General features: G+C 49.3%; 1 protein-coding gene across 1 annotated transcript; it reads right to left on the bottom strand.

Moving 5' to 3' along the window:
* Positions 1–1,155: 1,155 nt before the first annotated feature.
* On the bottom strand, positions 1,156–11,006 carry LOC147985616 (uncharacterized). Its single transcript, XM_087541661.1, has 2 exons — positions 10,568–11,006; positions 1,156–1,469 (listed from the first exon to the last, which is right to left on the bottom strand). Exons 1-2 carry the CDS (start codon positions 11,004–11,006, stop codon positions 1,156–1,158), a joined length of 753 nt encoding a protein of 250 aa, XP_087397787.1.
* Positions 11,007–20,213: the final 9,207 nt, after the last annotated feature.

The following is a 20,213-nucleotide window of genomic DNA, read 5'->3' as shown; positions in this document are numbered from 1 at the left end:
GTTTTGCGGTCTCAGAAAGGGCTAGCGAGATACCATCTTGTTATATCATATTGTGATTGTTTTGAGAAAGTGTTGTCATCCGAGATTTATTATTATGGCTCGCTAGTTGATTATGCTATTGATATGAGTAAACTTGAGACCTATGCGTTATTGCAAATGTGGTTAGTTATAATCTTTGCTGAAAACTTGAATGCTGGCTTTACATATTTACAACAACAAGAGCAAACAGAGTTTGTAAAAGTTTTTCTTTATCACTTTCAGTTTATCAACTGAATTGCTTGAGGACAAGCAAAGGTTTAAGCTTGGGGGAGTTGATACGTCTCCAACTATCTACTTTTCCAAACACTTTTTCCCTTGTTTTGGACTCAACTTGCATGATTTGAATGGAACTAACCTGGACTAACGCTGTTTTCAGCAGAATTACCATGGTGTTATTTATGTGCAGGAGCAAACGTTATCGGAATGACTTAAAACTTCACGGAGCCACTTTTCAGAAAATAATAAAAATACCTGCCAAAGATGAAGGCCAGGGGGCCCACCACCTTGCCACGAGGGTGGGGGCGCGCCTACCCCCCTAGGGCGCGCCCCCTACCTCGTGGGCCCCCTGTTGCCTCTCCGACTCCAACTCCACCTCCATATATTGAGTTTCGATGAGAAAAAAATCAGAGAGAAGAAATCATCGTGTTTTACGATATGGAGCCGCCGCCAAGCCCTAAAACCTCTCGGGAGGGCTGATCTGGAGTCCGTTCGGGGCTCCGGAGAGGGGAATCCGTCGCCATCGTCATCATCAACCATCCTCCATCACCAATTTCATGATGCTCACCACCGTGCGTGAGTAATTCCATCGTAGGCTTGCTGGACGGTGATGGGTTGGATGGGATCTATCATGTAATCGAGTTAGTTTTGTTAGGGTTTGATTCGGCAGCGGTGCCGGACACTTAATCTGCTCTGCCTTCGCTATCCAGCCCTGTACGAGGGACCGAAAACTCATTATGTTAAACTTATTGATTGAACATATGTTCAAGAAAATTATACAAACCGGTGTGGCCAGATTCTCACTGTCAAGGCCGATATCCTCGGTCTTCTTTGGCCACGCCTTTTGGGCCTTGAAAAGCAGCTTCCAGATGTCTTCGTGCGTTGTGCCGAAGAAGTGCTTCAAGGTCCATGGATCTTCCGGATTGAACTCCCACATGTGAGAGGGCCAAGTTGGGAGGGAATGATCCGGCAGAAGAGCGTCACCTGAATCACGTTAGTGAGACTGGTGTTTTTGCCTATCATGGTTGTGATGCGCTTTTGCAGCACTAGCACTTCCGCTGTGGATCCCCACTCCCGACCCTTGGTGGTCCATGAGGTAAGCCGCATAGGGGGTCCGGATCTGAACTCAGGAGTGGCCGCCCACTTGGCATTGCGGGGTTCGGTGATGTAGAACCACTCATGCTGGCACACCTTGACAGTCTCCACGAAGGCCCATGTCGGTGTCAAAACCGGCGGATCTCGCGTAGGGGGTCCCGAACTGTGCGTCTAAGGCGGATGGTAATAGGAGGCAGGGGACACGATGTTTTACCCAGGTTCAGGCCCTCTTGATGGAGGTAAAACCCTACGTCCTGCTTGATTTATTCTTGATGATATGAGTATTACAAGAGTTGATCTACCACGAGATCGGAGAGGCTAAACCCTAGAAGCTAGCCTATGGTATGATTGTCTATTGTCCTACAAACTAAAGCCCTCCGGTTTATATAGACACCGGAGAGGGTTAGGGTTACACAAGGTCGGTTACAAAGGAGGAGATATCCATATTCGTACTGCCTAGCTTGCCTTCCACGCCAAGTAGAGTCCCATCCGGACACGGGACGAAGTCTTCAATCTTGTATCTTCATAGTCTAACAATCCGGCCAAAGGATATAGTCTGGCTATCCGGAGACCCCCTAATCCAGGACTCCCTCAGTAGCCCCTGAACCAGGCATCAATGACGATGAGTCCGGCGCGCAGTATTGTCTTCGGCATTGCAAGGCAGGTTCCTCCTCCGAATACACCATGGAAGAAGTTGAATACAAGGATAGTGTCTGACCCTGCAAAATAAGTTCCACATACCACCGCAGAGAGAATAATATTTCCACAAATCTAATCTGCTGACTTTTTTTGGCAACATGACATTAAGCCATGGCCCGGTGATTATTCGAACCGTTTCCGTTAACTAGCCCTGCACATAACGCGAGGCAGTTTTTAGACACATCTTGTCAAAGCAGAGATCGTGTCCCCCTTATTACGGGATTCTCATCAATACAGGCGTGGGTAACCTAACCGCGCCATCGATTATGGCGCTTGGGGGATAAGCGAGTTTTACCAGGCTAGTGGGGATGCATAGTTTTGGCCGCCCTTATAAAGGGACAAGGTTTAACTTTTTTCTACCCACGCCTTCTTCCTCCTTGCCTATCCGTTCTTGCGCACTCGAGCTCCAACGCCCAAGTCCACCTCTTTCTCCTCAACCTCCTCCAAACATGTCCGGAGCAGGAGGCAAGTGGATGGCTTCCTCCGTTACGGAGGAACACATCAAAAAGCTGCGCGGAGCCAGATACTTAGCCGCGAATATCGCGCATCGGCTGCCCGCTGCGGGGCAAATCGTCCCTACCCCAGAACCCCATGAGAGGGTAGTTTTCCTCCACCACTTCCTCCATGGACTGGGGTTTCCCCTTCAACCATTTGTCCGCGGTCTCATGTTCTACTATGGGCTGGACTTCCATGATCTAGCCCCGAACTTCATCCTCAACATTTCGGTGTTCATCGTCGTCTGTGAGGCTTTCCTCCGCATCCGCCCCCACTTCGGCCTATGGCTAAAGACCTTCAATATCAAGCCGAAGGTGGTGGGCGTCCAACAAGCAGAATGTGGCGGAGCCATGCTGGGCAAGATGCCCAACGTTATATGGCTTGAAGGCTCCTGCGTGGAGACCATAAAGGGGTGGCAATCGGCGTGGTTCTACATCATCGAGCCGCGCGACACCAAATGGGTGGCTGCCCCCGAGTTTCGATCCGGATTCCCTACACGGCTCACTTCCTGGAAAGAGAAGGGCTTGTCGTGGGGTTCATCGATGGAGCTGGACGGACTCCAGAAATGTATCCTGAACATGACAAGCTCAAGCTTGTCAACATAGTCCAGGTCTGGCTCATCCGTCGGATCCTCCCGTGCCAACAACGGGACTTCAACTTGTGGGAGTTCGACTCGGCCCAGCACCAGACTCTGAGCAAGCTCTTCGACACGACGCACAAGGACATCTGGAACGTGATGTTCAAGGGCGCCGAGGTCCCTCCCTCTCTCACCAAGGACCGCGGGCTAAGCGCGAAGCGCCGAGCGCATTCGGTGAGTTCTATACATCCGGTAGGATATTTATTTCCCCTAGCTTAACCATGTGCGGGGTCTGATCTCCATGCCTTCGACAGGACTGGGTGGAGACGTCGAGGCAGATTAACTGTCCGGCCCCTCTGCCCGAAGACACTGCGGACGCTCTCCTGACAGAGATGCTGACTCCGGCTCCTTACAAGGTGCCGGAGAAGACCAAGAAGGCCAAGGGAACCCGAAAGAGCTCCCGACGCCAGGTGTTATCGGATTCATCGTCCGATAACTCCGCGACGCACTCCTCCCCCGAAGACGAGGAGGAAGATGAAGATGTTCCCCCTCCAGTCGGGGTAGACAAGAAAAGGAAGGCCACCCCTACCGGGGGGGCGAAGGGTCCAAGAAGTGAAGGACTCTCCTTCCGGACTACTCCACCACCGCCGCCGAAGGCGAAGACGAGTGGCTGCTCAGGGCCAAGCCCCTGGCGAAGTCGTAAGTATCTGGATACCAGAGTAACTCATAAAATTCCTTTGTCGCACTGCTTGTCCTAATGCCGAATTATGATTGTGCAGACCGCCCCGAACCCATATCGACGTATCCTCGTCGGACGGCTCCTTGGGTTCGTCGGATATGGATAGCGATCCACTTCTGACTGCCACCTCCCCTTGCCCTACGGACAACGCCGAGGTGTTGTCTCAAGAGGCACTGGGTCGAGGGGAGACAGTCCCAAAGGCGCCTCAAAGCGACCTTCTGGACTCCGGGAGCAGGGGGAGCAAAGCCCCCGAGGGCTCCGAGTTCGGCCCTCAGCCGAACACCGCGCTGGAACCTCCAGTGGTTCTGGACTCGGGCAGGCGGCCTCCTTCCAAGAGGGGCAAGACGCCTGTGCCGGTAACCTCTGCCCATCCAGAGGCACCGGACAATCTGCTGGGAGCGCTTCGCAGCGCTTCCATTGACGAAGAGCACCGCACTATTATGAGTGCGGTGATCAAGAAGGTTCAGTCCGCTAAGAGCGGACTGACTGAAGCCTGTGCCAGCCTTATAACAGGCTTTGAGGTAAGTATTCAAAATATAGGAAAAATATTACCGCATAGACAGTAGCCCCTGATGCTTTGTTCGGTGTTCAAAAAAGAAAAGCCGAATAGGGGTTCAAACAATATCGCAGGAGTCTAACATAAGTATGCCTATATGCGTATGCAGGCTTCGCTGCTGGCCTCTGCCGCACAGACTGCGGAGGTTGCCGCATTGAAGCTGGACCTCGAGGGGTCCAAGAAAGAGCTCGGCCTTGCCAAGAGGCAGCTCGAGGAGAACAAGGGTAAGTAATACCATGTCTATAGATATGTATGTATAAAACAAGACGCGATTGCAAAATGAGAGGATCATCGCAAATTTGCCAGGGGCCACGACCGAGGTGGCGACCCTGAAGCAAGCGCTATCTGAGGCCGAAGACAAAGCGGCCAAGGAGTGCACCGAGCGGGAAAGGCAGGAGGCACGGGTGGGCGAGGTGCAGCAAGAGCTCCAAGCTCTCGTGTCGAAGCATGAGGCGTTGGAGCGTGACTCGAAGACGCGAGAGTCCGAGCTTGCCGCGGCCCTCGAAAGCGCAAAAAATGCCAGGGCTGAAGCCCAAAGAGCCCTCCAGGAGATTGAGGCGATGAAGAAAATAGCGGCGGGTAAGGCATTCCTTATTCTGAGCAAGCATGTAAAAGTAAATTACTTGTTACTTACCCGAATTCGGAGCTCTCCAGGAGCATTCGCAGATTTGCCCCGCAGCATGTCGGATGCCGCAATGTTTTACCAGGCCGAGGAGGGAAGATCAACGGAGAAGTTGTTCTGGGCCCAATATATTGGGACCGAACACCCGGTGCCTATGAGCGACTAGCTAAAGCAGCTGGTTGAGCTACACAAGGCGGCCGAACAGGCCATGAAGGGCTTTATAGTCCGGCTGTGGCCTGGCGACGCCTTTCCGAACAGCTACTTCGGCCTAGTGAGGCGGCTTGTGGATGCCTGCCCACGGCTGGAAGTCGTCAAGAGGTCCGTCTGCATCGAAGGTGCACGCCGGGCTTTCGCCCGTGTGAAGGTGCAATGGGCCAAGCTAGACGCTGTGAAGCTGATCAAGGAAGGGCTGCCGGAGGGCAAGGAGCATCGCCACCCCGAGATGTACTATGAGGGTGTCCTGAAGGGTGCTCGTCTCGTAGCGGACGAGTGTACGAAAGATATAATATTCAAGTAAACTTGCTCGTGTAATCCTGTAGTTATGAAAAGTTGTTCATATGTGCTATGCAACGCTTGTTTGAATTTAAAATATTACCTTTTGTTTGGATGTTTATCAAATCTGAGAGATGGCTAGTTGTCGGCTTCTGTCCCCATGGCACGAGTGCTAGGGTGTTCGGGATAAACCTGAGCACTCTTGTTCCCATTGTTGGGTCCTTCGAGGGAGGTGCTCAGCACAACGAACAAGGCAATCGGACTATAATGTGTTATCACTCTCACTTAGCCATAGAATTCTATAATTTTAAATTTCGGCGAAGCCCCTAGTATTCAGAAGGCCGAACTCGGGGCGCGATACACGCCTTAAGCCAGACAGGGTCGACTCCTCGCTCTAAGCAGCATAAGTCTTTAGGGACTCGAAAACCTCTCGAACAGCGACCAGTCTCTCGCCATATCATGACAGTCAGTTTTAGCTTTCTCTACTGAGGTGCTTAGCCCAGCTGAACCGGGGCACAATCGCAGTAGTTCTCCCAGTGCTACCTTAGCTGATATAGCGGAACGTAAGGTACCAAAACATGGGAGCCGGGCAAACCCAACTATTGACCAAAGACATGATTCAGAGCTGATGCATATAATGCTATAAGTTGGGGTGCCGCACTTGTGAAAGTGTTCGGACTTCTCACACCATATTGTGGGGTACTTGAGCCCCTGGTGTATTGGCCGTACCAAAGTGTACGGTTGCAAGGTGTCATTAATGAACACATATATATATATAAAAGGAAGAATGCAATAATAGTCTTAATGCTATGCATTGTTTAAAAAATGTGTGTTAGAGCAAAATGATACAAGTAGTGCAATAAGCAAAAAGTAGGACTATGTCCCCTCCAAGGGCAAGCTCAGGAATGATATTAAAGCAAGTATTTCACTCATTATCGTAATCCACCTGGGAGTTCTGTGGTGTGATATAGCTTTCTGCCTCCTTGGTTGCTGCATCATGTGTTCGGCAATCATGCTGCCGGACAGGGTTTCCAGAGATTAATGTCCTGAAAGAGAGAGAAATAACAAAGTGGGAAGCCCCTAGTGCGGTTTAAGCTGCGTCTTGGAGCGTGCCGTAATCGTGCCCCCTCCCTACCTGTGCCCATGGTATTTTTAATGCGTAATTATGTACGCGAGGCATGAGTTTCGCCATTTGGCTTGGGCCGGGGTGGGGGCCGCATTGCTATGCGAGCTCGGAACGTGCCAGGCGGTCCTGTTGCTGATTACTCCGGGTGCGCTTGAAGGTGTTCAGGCCCTTAAACACCGAACTAGTAGATTGCCTTAAGAGGCTGCTTTGCGCTTCCGCTGCGAGGGCCGCAGTGTGCTCCTCCGTTTGGAGAGAGCGCTCTGTGTTTCCATTAACTGTAATGAACCCCTGAGGTCCTGGCATCTTGAGCTTGAGGTATGCATAATGCGGTACCGCATTGAATCTCGCAAATGCGGTTCGCCCGAGCAGTGCATGATAACCACTGCGAAACGGGACTATATCGAAGATTAACTCTTCGCTTCGGAAGTTATCCGGGGATCCGAAGACCACTTCCAGTGTGACTGAGCCTGTGCAATGGGCCTCTACACCTGGTATGACGCCTTTAAAGGTCGTTTTTGTGGGTTTGATCCTTGAGGGGTCTATACCCATTTTGCGCACTGTGTCCTGGTAAAGCAGGTTCAGGCTGCTGCCGCCATCCATAAGGACTCGAGTGAGGTGAAATCCGTCAATGACTGGGTCTAGGACCAGTGCGGCGAATCCGCCATGATGGATACTAGTGGGAAGATCCCTGCGATCGAAGGTGATCGGACAGGAGGACCATGGGTCGAACTTTGGGGCGACTGGCTCCAACGCATATACGTCCCTGAGCGCACACTTCCGCTCCCTCTTGGGGATGTGGGTTGCGTATATCATGTTCACCGTCCGCACTTGTGGGGGGAACCTCTTCTGTCCTCTGGTATTCGGCTGCCGGGGCTCCTCCTCGTCATCGCTATGTGGCCCTTATCTTTGTTTTCGGCAATTAACTTGCCGGCCTGCTTGAACACCCAACAATCCCTGTTGGTGTGGTTGGCTGGCTTGTCGGGGGTGCCGTGTATTTGACATGAGCGATCGAGTATACGGTCCAAAATGGACGGGCCCGGAGTGCTTCTTTTGAATGGCTTTTTCCGCTGACCGGGTTTAGAGCCTTTGAATCCAGCATTGACTATTGTATCCTCGGTATTGTCGCTATTAATGCGGCGCTTATGTTTGTTGCGATGTGACCTGCTACTGCCGTCCTTGGTATCCGAAGTACCATGGTTCTTTGATATGTTATTACTGCGAGCCAGCCAACTGTCTTCTCCCGCACAAAAGCGGGTCATGAGTGTCGTGAGGGCTGCCATAGATTTTGGCTTTTCCTGACCAAGGTGCCGGGCTAGCCACTCGTCGCGGATGTTGTGCTTGAAAGCTACTAGAGCCTCTGCATCCGGATAGTCGATGATTTGATTTTTCTTTGTTAGGAACCGTGTCCAGAATTGCCTGTCCAATTCCTCTGGCTGCTGAGTTATGTGGCTCAAGTCATCGGCGTCTGGTGGTCGCACATAAGTGCCCTGAAAGTTGTCGAGGAATGCGGCTTCCAGATCTTCCCAACAGCCAATGGACTCTGCTGGCAAGCTATTGAGCCAATGCCGAGCTGGTCCTTTAAGTTTGAGTGGGAGGTATTTGATTGCGTGTAGCTCATCACCGCGGGCCATGTGGATGTGCAGGAGGAAATCCTCGATCCATACCGCAGGATCTGTCGTGCCGTCGTATGATTCTATGTTTATGGGTTTGAAACCCTCTGGGATTTGATGATCCATTACTTCATCTGTGAAGCATAAGGGGTGTGCGGAACCTCTGTACTGGGCTATGTCACGACGCAGCTCCAATGAGTCTTGCCCGCTGTGTTCGGCCCGGCCGGATTTACTTTTACTGTATCCGGCGTGACGTTTATCGTCTCGCATAGTGGCGCGCCCTCGTGATCCGTAGATCGATCTTGCATGTTTTGCTTTGTCCTCCAATACGTCTCGCAGGTCTGGCGTATTTCCCCATGCCTTTTTATTTGAATGGCGTCGGGGTGCAGGCTGAGCTTTTGGCTGGAATGCCTCTCTATCTCGGCCACGAGGTGACCGATCAGCCGCGTCATACGCTTCTTCCTCCAGTCAGGGTAGCAACCTGCATTTTGGCTAACTCTTGGAGGGGCATTCGAGTTTATATTCCTCGGCCGCGAGGACTTTAGTCCATCTGTCAGCTAGCAGATCTTGATCAGCTTGAAGCTGCTGCTGCTTTTTCTTTAGGCTATTTGCCATGGCTATAAGCCGGCGCTTGAAGCGCTCTTGTTCGACGGGATCCTCTGGCACGACGAATTCGTCATCGTCGGGGATTGCCTCGTCTTCGGAGGGGGGCATGTAATTATCATCCTCCGCCTCTCCATCTGTCGCTCTCTCTGGAGGGCTGGCCTCTCCATCCTCCTGTCCTAGATCGTGCTGGAGGGGATTGTTGCCATCTTCGGCACTATCCGGAGTGTTAGCATCTCCTATGTCGGTATCACCACTTTTTCTTTGGCGGGACTTAGAGCGGCGCCGCTGACGTTGGCGCTTCGGTTGCTTCTTGGAGGGGTCATCCTCCACTGTCTCGTCGCCATTGCCTTCTTTGGGTGTGTCCACCATCTATATATCGTATGATGAGGTGGCTGTCCAGTGCTCTGTGGGCAGTGGTTCCTCTTCGTCTCCCGCGTCGTCGTCCATACCGTCGATGTCTTCGGAGTCGAAGTCGAGCATGTCGGTTAAGTCGTCGACAGCGGCTACTAAGTGGGTGGTGGGTGGGCAGTGAATTTCTTCGTCATCCGCATCCCAATCCTGCCGGACATAGTTCGGCCAGGATCCTCCTAACAAGGAGAGAGACCTTAATGAGTTTAGTATGTCGCCAAAGGGCGAGTGCTGAAAAATATCCATGGAGGTAAACTCCATGATCGGCGCCCAATTGGATTCGCTAGGAACAGGCGCAGGCGGTTCGGAGTCCATGGCCGGAGAAGGATCCGGCAGTTTGACAACACGGCTCTCGTGCAGGGTAAGGTCGATGTTCGGCTCGATCGCCGCTGAGGATAAGGCCTCTGTGGCGGGGTCCATCCACCCGTCCATGGACGGCGCAACTGGCTCCGAATTGAGGGTCGGAGCGGCTGCCGGTGCGATCTCCTGAACACTGTCCGATGGTAGAGCTAAATCATACTCATTGTGACCGCGTGAGGCACAAGGCAGGGGCTCGAATCCGTCGAAGGTCTAGTCTCTGCGGATATTGGCCATGTAGTTTAAGCTTCCAAACCTGACCTGGTGGCCAGGGGCGTAACTTTCGATCTGCTCCAGATGGCCAAGCGAGTTGGCCTGCAGTGCGAAGCTGCCAAACACAAAGATCTGTCCAGGGAGAAAAGTCTCACCCTGGACTGCATCGCTATCGATGATCGTAGGAGCCATCAAGCCTAACGGCGACGACACAGAGGAACTCTCAATGAAAGCACCAATGTCGGTGTCAAAACCGGCGGATCTCGGGTAGGGGGTCCCGAACTGTGTGTCTAAGGCGGATGGTAACAGGAGGCAGGGGACACGATGTTTTACCCAGGTTCGGGCCCTCTTGATGGAGGTAAAACCCTACGTCCTGCTTGATTTATTCTTGATGATATGAGTATTAGAAGAGTTGATCTACCACGAGATCGGAGAGGCTAAACCCTAGAAGCTAGCCTATGGTATGATTGTCTGTTGTCCTACGGACTAAAACCCTCCGGTTTATATAGACACCGGAGAGGGTTAGGGTTACACAAGGTCGATTACAAAGGAGGAGATATCCATATCTGTACTGCCTAGCTTGCCTTCCACGCCAAGTAGAGTCCCATCCGGACATGGGACGAAGTCTTCCATCTTGTATCTTCATAGTCTAACAATCCGGCCAAAGGATATAGTCCAGCTGTCCGGAGACCCCCTAATCCAGGACTCCCTCAGCCTCCTTAGGCCAAACGGCGTCGGGGAGCTTGCTCACCATGGCGCCGCCGCAGTCCGCATGCTGCCCGTCGACCACCTTCGGCTTCAGATTGAAGACCTTGAGCCAGAGGCCGAAGTGTGGAGGGATGCGGAGTAGCGCCTCACACACGATGATGAACACTGAGATGTGGAGGAAAGAATTCAGGGCTAGATCATGGAAATCTAACCCATAGTAGAACATAAGGCCCCGAACGAAGGGGTGGAGGGGAAACCCTAGCCCACGGAGGAAGTGGGGGATGAATACAACCCTTTCGCCAGGCTCCGGAGTGGGGATGACTTGGTCCTTGGCAGGGAGCCTGTGCGCGATATCCGTAGACAGGTATCCTGCCTCCCGGAGCTCCTTGACGTCCTTCTCGGTGGCGGAGGAGGCCTCCCACTTGCCCTTTGAGCCAGATCCTGACATGGCTAGGGAGGCTAGAGGCGGTGGGATAAATAGAAGATTGAGCGCTGGAGCTTGAGGATGGGAAAGCATGAGAAGGAAGAAGGCGTGGGGAAAAAGAGGTATCTTTATCCTCTTATATAGGTAGTGAATATCAACCCCCCCTCAAGCCTTAAAACTCACCTGTTCTCGAGGGGTTGTGCGAATGGCACAGTTGAATTACCCAGAGACCGTATTGATGAGGATTCCGTAATGGGCGGGCACGATATCTGTTTTGACAAGACATGCCAATAGAGGCTGTGCCGTGAAACGCGAAGCGGGAGGTGTAAAGACGGTTCGGAATATTAAGAGGCCGGACGTGACATTTCGCCAAAAAAATTGTCAGTGGAAAGGCATTGTTTTGTTTGGTATCTTACCTTGGTGGCTAAGGGTTGCAACAATTATACAGAGCCGGATATAGTTCTTTTATTCAGAAGATTGCTTTCTACTCAGGAGGAGGAACCTGCCTTGCAATGCCGAAGAAAACCTGTGTGCCGAACATATCATCATTGAAAACTGGTTCAGGGGCTACTGAGGGAGTCCTGGATTAGGGGGGTCCTCGGGTGTCCGGGCTATGTGACATGGGCCGGACTGATGGGCCATGAAGATACAAGGCAGAAGACCTTCCCCCATGTCCGGGTAGGACTCTCCTATGCGTGGATGGCAAGATTGCTGTCCGAATATGTAATTTCCTTCCTCTATAAACTGACTCCGTACAATCCTAGGCCCCACCGGTGTGTATATAAACAAGAGGGTTTAGTCCATAGAGGCTATCAGAATTCATAGAGGCTAGACAACTAGGGTTTAGCCATTACGATCTCGAGGTAGACCAACTCCTGTAACCCTTATACTTATCAAATACAATCAAGCAGGACGTAAGGTTTTACCTCCATTAAGAGGGCCCAAATCTAGGTAAACATCGTGTTCCCCCTGTCCCTTGTTACCTTCGATCCTCAGACATACAGTTCGGTACCCCCTACCTGAGATCGGCCGGTTTTGACACCGATAGCCATATTCATCGACATGCAAGTCGTGATAATCTATACAAAACATGATCATCAAATATATCTCATCATATCTTTGGCCATATCATATCACAACATACCCTGCAAAAACAAGTTAGACGTCCTCTAATTGTTGTTGCATGTTTTACGTGGCTGCTATGTTGGGGAACGTAGCAGAAATTCAAAATTTTCCTACGTGTCACCAAGATCTATCTATGGAGAAACCAGCAACGAGGGGAAGGAGAGTGCATCTACATACCCTTGTAGATCGCTAAGCGGAAGCGTTCAAGAGAACGGGGTTGAAGGAGTCGTACTCGTCGTGATCCAAATCACCGGAGATCCTAGTGCCGAACGGACGGCACCTCCGCGTTCAACACACGTACAGCCCGGTGACGTCTCCCATGCCTTGATCCAGCAAGGAGAGAGGGAGAGGTTGAGGAAGACTCCATCCAGCAGCAGCACAACGGCGTGGTGGTGGTGGAGGAGCGTGGTACTCCAGCAGGGCTTCGCCAAGCACCGCAAGAGACGAGGAGGGAGAGGGGTAGGGCTGCGCCAAGAAGGAGAGGAACTCGTGTGTCTTGGGCAGCCCAAACCTCAAGTATATATAGGGGAAGGGGAGGGGCTGTGCCCCCACCTAGGGTTCCCTCCCTAGGGGTGGCGGCAGCCCCCAGATCCCATCTGGGTGGCGGCCAGGTGGAGGGGAGAGGGAGGCGCACCAGGCATGGGCCCTAAGGCCCATCTGCCCTTAGGGTTTGCCCCCCCTCCTCCCCTTAGGCGCCTTGGTCCCTTGTGGGGGGCGCACCAGCCCACCTGGGGCTGGTCCCCTCCCACACTTGGCCCATGCAGCCCTCCGGGGCTTGTGTCCCCACTTGGTGGACCCCCGGGACCCTCTCGGTGGTCCCGGTACGTTACCGATAAAACCCGAAACTTTTCCGGTGACCAAAACAGGACTTCCCATATATAAATCTTTACCTCAGGACCATTCCAGAACTCCTCATGACGTCCGGGATCTCATCCGGGACTCCGAACAACATTCAGTAACCACATACAAACTTCCTTTATAACCCTAGCGTCATCGAACCATAAGTGTGTAGACCCTACGGGTTCGGGAACCATGCAGACATGACCGAGACGTTCTCCAGTCAATAACCAATAGCGGGATCTAGATACCCATGTTGGTTCCCACATGTTCCATGATGATCTCATCGGATGAACCACGATATCGAGGATTCGATCAATCCCGTATACAATTCCCTTTGTCTAGCGGTATTGTACTTGCCCGAGATTCGATCGTCGGTATCCCGATACCTTGTTCAATCTCGTTACTGGCAAGTCTCTTTTACTCATTCCGTAACACATCATCCCGTGATCAACTCCTTGATCACATTGTGCACATTATGATGATGTCCTACCGAGTGGGCCCAGAGATACCTCTCCGTTTACACGGAGTGACAAATCCCAGTCTCGATTCGTGCCAACCCAACAGACACTTTCGGAGATACCTGTAGTGTACCTTTATAGCCACCCAGTTACGTTGTGACGTTTGGCACACCCAAAGCACTCCTACGGTATCCGGGAGTTGCACAATCTCATGGTCTAAGGAAATGATACTTGACATTAGAAAAGCTTTAGCATGCGAACTACACGATCTTGTGCTATGCTTAGGATTGGGTCTCGTCCATCACATCATTCTTCTAATGATGTGATCCCGTTATCTATGACATCCAATATCCATGGTCAGGAAACCGTAACCATCTATTGATCAACGAGCTAGTCAACTAGAGGCTTACTAGGGACATGGTGTTGTCTATGTATCCACACATGTATCTGAGTTTCCTATCAATACAATTCTAGCATGGATAATAAACGATTATCATGAACAAGGAAATATAATAATAACCAATTTATTATTGCCCAATTTATTATTGCCTCTAGGGCATATTTCCAACAGTCTCCCACTTGCACTAGAGTCAATAATCTAGTTCACATCGCCATGTGATTAACACTCACAGGTCACATCGCCATGTGACCAACATCCAAAGAGTTTACTAGTGTCACTAAACTAGTTCACATCATCATGTGATTAAGACTCAATGAGTTCTAGGGTTTGATCATGTTTTGCTTGTGAGAGAGGTTTCAGTCAACGGGTCTGCAACATTCAGATCCGTATGTACTTCGCAAATTTCTATGTCATCTTGTAGATGCAACTACTACACTACATTTGGAGACATTTCAAATAACTGTTCTACTTGGAGCTATTCTAAATTGTTGCTCCATTATACGTATCCGGTATCTCTACTCAGAGCTATCCGGATAGGTGTTAAGCTTGCATCGATGTAACTCTTTACGTCGAACTCTTTATCACCTCCATAACTGAGAAACATATCCTTATTCCTCTAAGGATAATTTAGACCGCTATCTGGTGATCTACTCCTAGATTACCTTTGTACCCTCTTGCCAGATATGTGGCAAGTCACACATTAGGTGCGGTACTCAGCATAGCATACCGTATAGAGCCTATGACAAAAGCATAGGGGACGACCTTCGTCCTTCCTCTTTCTTCTGCCGTGGTCGAGCTTCAAGTCTTAACTTCATACCTTACAACTCAGGCAAGAACTCCTTCTTTGACTGATCCATCTTGAACACCTTCAAGATAATGTCAAGGTATGTGCTCATTTGAAAGTACCATTAAGCGTTTTGATCTATCCTTATAGATCTTGATGCTCAATGTTCAAGTAGCTTAATCAAGGCTTTCCATTGAAAAACACTTTCCAAATAACCCTATATGCTTTCCAGAAATTCTACATCATTTCTGATCCACAATAGCTCAACAACATATACTCATCAGAAATTCTATAGTGCTCCCACTCCTTTGGAAATACAAGTTTCTCATAAACTTTGTATAAACCCAAAATCTTTGATCATCTCATCAAAGCGTACATTCCAACTCCGAGATGCTTACTCCAGTCCTTAGAAGGATTGCTGGAGCTTTGCATACTTGCTAGCATCTTTCAGGATTGACAAAACCTTCCGGTTGTATCACATACAACCTTTCCTCAAGAAAATCATCGAGGAAACAATGTTTTGACATCCTATCTGCAAGATTTCATAAATAATGCAGTAATCGCTAATATAATTCCAACAGACTCTTAGCATCGCTACGAGTGACAAAGTCTCATCGTAGTCAACTCCTTGAACTTGTCGGAAAACATCTTAACGACAAGTCGAGCTTTCTTAATGGTGATACTTACCATCATTGTCCGTCTTCCTTTTAAAATCCAAATGTACCTAACAGCCTTATGACCATCAAGTAGTTCTTCCAAAGTCTACACTTTGTTTTCATATATGGATCCTCTCTCGGGTTATATGGCCTCGAGCCATTTTGGAATCCAGGCCCACCATCGCTTCTCCATAGCTCGTAGGTTCATTGTTGTCTAGCAACATGACTTCCAAGATAGGATTACGTACCACTCTGAAGTAGTACGCATCCTTGTCATCCCACGAGGTTTGGTAGTGACTTGATCTGAAGTTTCATGATCACTATCATAAGCTTCCACTTCAATTGGTGTAGGTGCCATAGGAACAACTCCCTGTGCCCTGCCACACACTAGTTGAAGAGACGGTTCAATAACCTCATCAAGTCTCCACCATCCTCCCACTCAATTCTTTCGAGAGAAACTTTTCCTCGAGAAAGGACCCAATTCTAGAAACAATCCCTTATTGCTTTCGGATCTGAGACAGGAGGTATACCCAACTGTTTTGGGTGTCCTATGAAGATGCATTTATCCGCTTTGGGTTCGAGCTTATCAGCCTGAAACTTTTCCACATAAGCGTCGCAGCCCCAAACTTTTAAGAAATGACAGCTTAGGTTTCTCTAAACCATACGGTGTCATCTCATCAGAATTACGTGGTGCCCTATTTAAAGTGAATGTGGTTGTCTCTAATGCCTAACCCATAAACTATCGTGGTAATTCGATAAGAGACATCATGGTATGCATCATATCCGATAGGGTGCAGTTATGATGTTCGGACACACCATCACACTATGGTGTTCCAGGCTGTATTAGTTGTGAAACAATTTCCACAATGTCTTAATTCTGTGCCAAACTCGTAATTCAGATATTCATCTCTATGATCATATCATAGATCTTTTATCCTCTTGTCACGACGATCTTTCAACTTCACCCTGAAATTACTTGAACCTTTCAATAATTCAGACTCGTGATTCATCAAGTAAATATACTCAACATCTACTCAAATCATCTGTGAAGTAAGAACATAACGATATCCACTACACGCCTCAGCACTCATTGGACTGCACACATCAAAATGTATTACTTCCAACAAGTTGCTTTCTAGTTCCATTTTACTGAAAACGAGGCTTTCAGTCATCTTGCCCATGTGGTATGATTTGCATGTCTCAAGTGATTCAAAATCAGGTGAGTCCAAACGGTCCATTTGCATGGAGTTTCTTCATGCATATACACCAATAGACATGGTTTGCATGTCTCAAACTTTTCAAAACGAGTGAGCCCAAAGATCCATCAACATGGAGCTTCTTCATGCATTTTATACCGATATGACTTACATGGCAGTGCCACAAGTAGGTGGTACTATCTTATATCTTTTGGCATGAACATGTGTATCACTATGATCGAGATTCAATAAACCATTCATTTTAGGTGCAAGACCATTGAAGGTATTATTCAAATAAATAGAGTAACCATTATTCTCCTTAAATGAATAACCGTATTGCGATAGACATAATCCAATCATGTCTATGCTCAACGCAAACACCAATCTCGATGGTAGAGGGAGCGTGCGATGCTTGATCACATCAAGCTTGGAAAAACTTCCAACACATATTGCCAGCTCACCTTTAGCTAGTCTCCGTTTACTCCGCAGCCTTTTATTTCGAGTTTACTAACATTTAGCAACCAAACCGGTATCTAATACCATGGTGCTACTAGGAGTACTAGTAAAGCACACATTAACACAATGTATATCCAATATACTTCTATCGACCTTGCCAGCCTTCTCATCTACCAAGTATCTAGGGTAATTCTGCTTCAGTGGCTGTTCCCCTTATTACAGAAGCACTTAGTCTCGGGTTTGGGTTCAACCTTGGGTTTCTTCACTAAAGCAGCAGCTGATTTGCTGTTTCATGAAGTATCCCTTCTTGCCCTTGCCCTTCTTGAAACTAGTGGTTCAACCATCAACAATTGATGCTCCTTCTAGATTTCTACTTTTGTGGTGTCAAACATCGCGAATATCTCAAGGATCATCATATATGTCCCTGATATATTATAGTTCATCACGAAGCTCTAGCAGCTTGGTGGTAATGAGTTCGGAGAAACATCACTGTCTCATCTGGAAGATCAACTCCCACTCGATTCAAATGATTGTTGTACTCAGACAATCTGAGCACAAGCTCAACAATTGACCTTTTCTCCCTTAGTTTGCAGGCTAAGAAAATCGTCGGAGGTCTTATACCTCTTGACATGGGCACGAGCCTGAAATCCCAATTTCAGCCCTCGAAACATCTCATATGTTTCGTGACGTTTCAAAACGTCTTCGGTGACTCAACTCTAAACCGTTTAACTGAACTATCACGTAGTTATCAAAATGTGTATGTCAGATGTTCGCAACATCCACAGACGACGTTCGAGGTTCAGCACACTGAGCGGTGCATGAAGGACACAAGCCTTCTATGAAGCAATGAGGAAAATCCTCAGTTTACAGACCTAGTCCGCATAATTGCTACTATCAACTTTCAACTAAATTTTCTCCAGGAACATATCTAAACAGTAGAACTGAAGCGCGAGCTATGACATAATTTGCGAAGACCTTTTGATTATGTTCAGGATAATTAAGTTCACCTTATGAACTCCCACTCAGATAGACATCCCTCTAGTCATCTAAGTTATTACATGATCCGAGTCAACTAGGCCGTGTCCGATCATCACGTGAGACGGACTAGTCATCATCGGTGAACATCTTCATGTTGATCGTATCTACCATACGACTCATGCTCGACCTTTCGGTCTCTTGTGTTCCGAGGCCATGTCTGTACATGCTAGGCTCGTCAAGTCAACCTAAGTGTTTCGCGTGTGTAAATCTGTCTTACACCCGTTGTATGTGAACTTTAGAATCTATCACACCCGATCATCACGTGGTGCTTCGAAACGACGAACTTTCGCAACGGTGCGCAGTTAGGGGGAACACTTTCTTGAAATTTTAATGAGGGATCATCTTATTTACTACCGTTGTTCTAAGCAAATAAGATGCATAAACATGATAAACATCACATGCAATCAAATAATAGTGACATGATATGGCCAATATCATATAGCTCCTTTGATCTCCATCTTGGGGCTCCATGATCATCTTGTCACCGGCATGACACCATGATCTCCATCATCGTGTCTCCATGAAGTTGTCTCGCCAACTTATTACTTCTACTACTATGGCTACCGGTTAGCAATAAAGTAAAGTAATTACATGGCATTGTTCAATGACACACAGGTCATACAATAAATAAAGACAACTCCTATGGCTCCTGTCGGTTGTCATACTCATCGACATGCAAGTCGTGATTCCTATTACAAGAACATGATCAATCTCATACATCACATATCATTCATCACATTCTTCTTGGCCGTATCACATCACATAGCATACCCTGCAAAAACAAGTTAGACGTCCTGTAATTGTTGTTTGCATGTTTTACGTGGCTGCTATGGGTTTCTAGCAAGAACATTTCTTACCTACGCAAAACCACAACGTGATATGCCAATTGCTATTCACCCTTCATAAGGACCCTTTTCATCGAATCCGTTCCGACTAAAGTGGGAGAGACTGGCACCCGCTAGCCACCTTATGCAACTAGTGCATGTCAGTCGGTGGAACCTGTCTCACGTAAGAGTACGTGTAAGGTCGGTCCGGGCAGCTTCATCCCACAATACCGTCGAAACAAGATTGTACTAGTAACGGTAAGCATATTGAACAAAATCAATGCCCACAACTACTTTGTGTTCTACTCGTGCATAGAATCTACGCAATAGACCTAGCTCATGATGCCACTGTTGGGGAACGTAGCAGAAATTCAAAATTTTCCTACGTGTCACCAAGATCTATCTATGGAGAAACCAGCAACGAGGGGAAGGAGAGTGCATCTACATACCCTTGTAGATCGCTAAGCGGAAGCGTTCAAGAGAACGGGGTTGAAGGAGTCGTACTCGTCGTGATCCAAATCACCGGAGATCCTAGTGCCGAACGGACGGCACCTCCGCGTTCAACACACGTACAGCCCGGTGACGTCTCCCATGCCTTGTTCCAGCAAGGAGAGAGGGAGAGGTTGAGGAAGACTCCATCCAGCAGCAGCACAACGGCGTGGTGGTGGTGGAGGAGCGTGGTACTCCAGCAGGGCTTCGCCAAGCACCGCAAGAGACGAGGAGGGAGAGGGGTAGGGCTGCGCCAAGAAGGAGAGGAACTCGTGTGTCTTGGGCAGCCCAAACCTCAAGTATATATAGGGGAAGGGGAGGGGCTGCGCCCCCACCTAGGGTTCCCTCCCTAGGGGTGGCGGCAGCCCCCAGATCCCATCTGGGTGGCGGCCAGGTGGAGGGGAGAGGGAGGCGCACCAGGCATGGGCCCTAAGGCCCATCTGCCCTTAGGGTTTGCCCCCCCTCCTCCCCTTAGGCGCCTTGGGCCCTTGTGGGGGGGCGCACCAACCCACCTGGGGCTGGTCCCCTCCCACACTTGGCCCATGCAGCCCTCCGGGGCTTGTGGCCCCACTTGGTGGACCCCCGGGACCCTCCTGGTGGTCCCGGTACATTACCGATAAAACCCGAAACTTTTCCGGTGACCAAAACAGGACTTCCCATATATAAATATTTACCTCCGGACCATTCCGGAACTCCTCATGACGTCCGGGATCTCATCCAGGACTCCGAACAACATACGGTAACCACATACAAACTTCCTTTATAACCCTACCGTCATCGAACCTTAAGTGTGTAGACCCTACGGGTTCGGGAACCATGCAGACATGACCGAGACGTTCTCCGGTCAATAACCAACAGCGGGATCTGGATACCCATGTTGGTTCCTGTTGGGGAACGTAGTAATTTCAAAAAAAATCATACGCACACGCAAGATCATGCTGATGCATAGCAACGAGAGGGGAGAG

This window comes from Triticum urartu, chromosome 2A (assembly GCF_056163025.1).
Source record: "Triticum urartu cultivar PI428250 chromosome 2A, HENAU_Tu73, whole genome shotgun sequence".
Taxonomy (NCBI): domain Eukaryota; kingdom Viridiplantae; phylum Streptophyta; class Magnoliopsida; order Poales; family Poaceae; genus Triticum; species Triticum urartu.
This window is presented reverse-complemented; position numbering and strand designations above follow the sequence as displayed.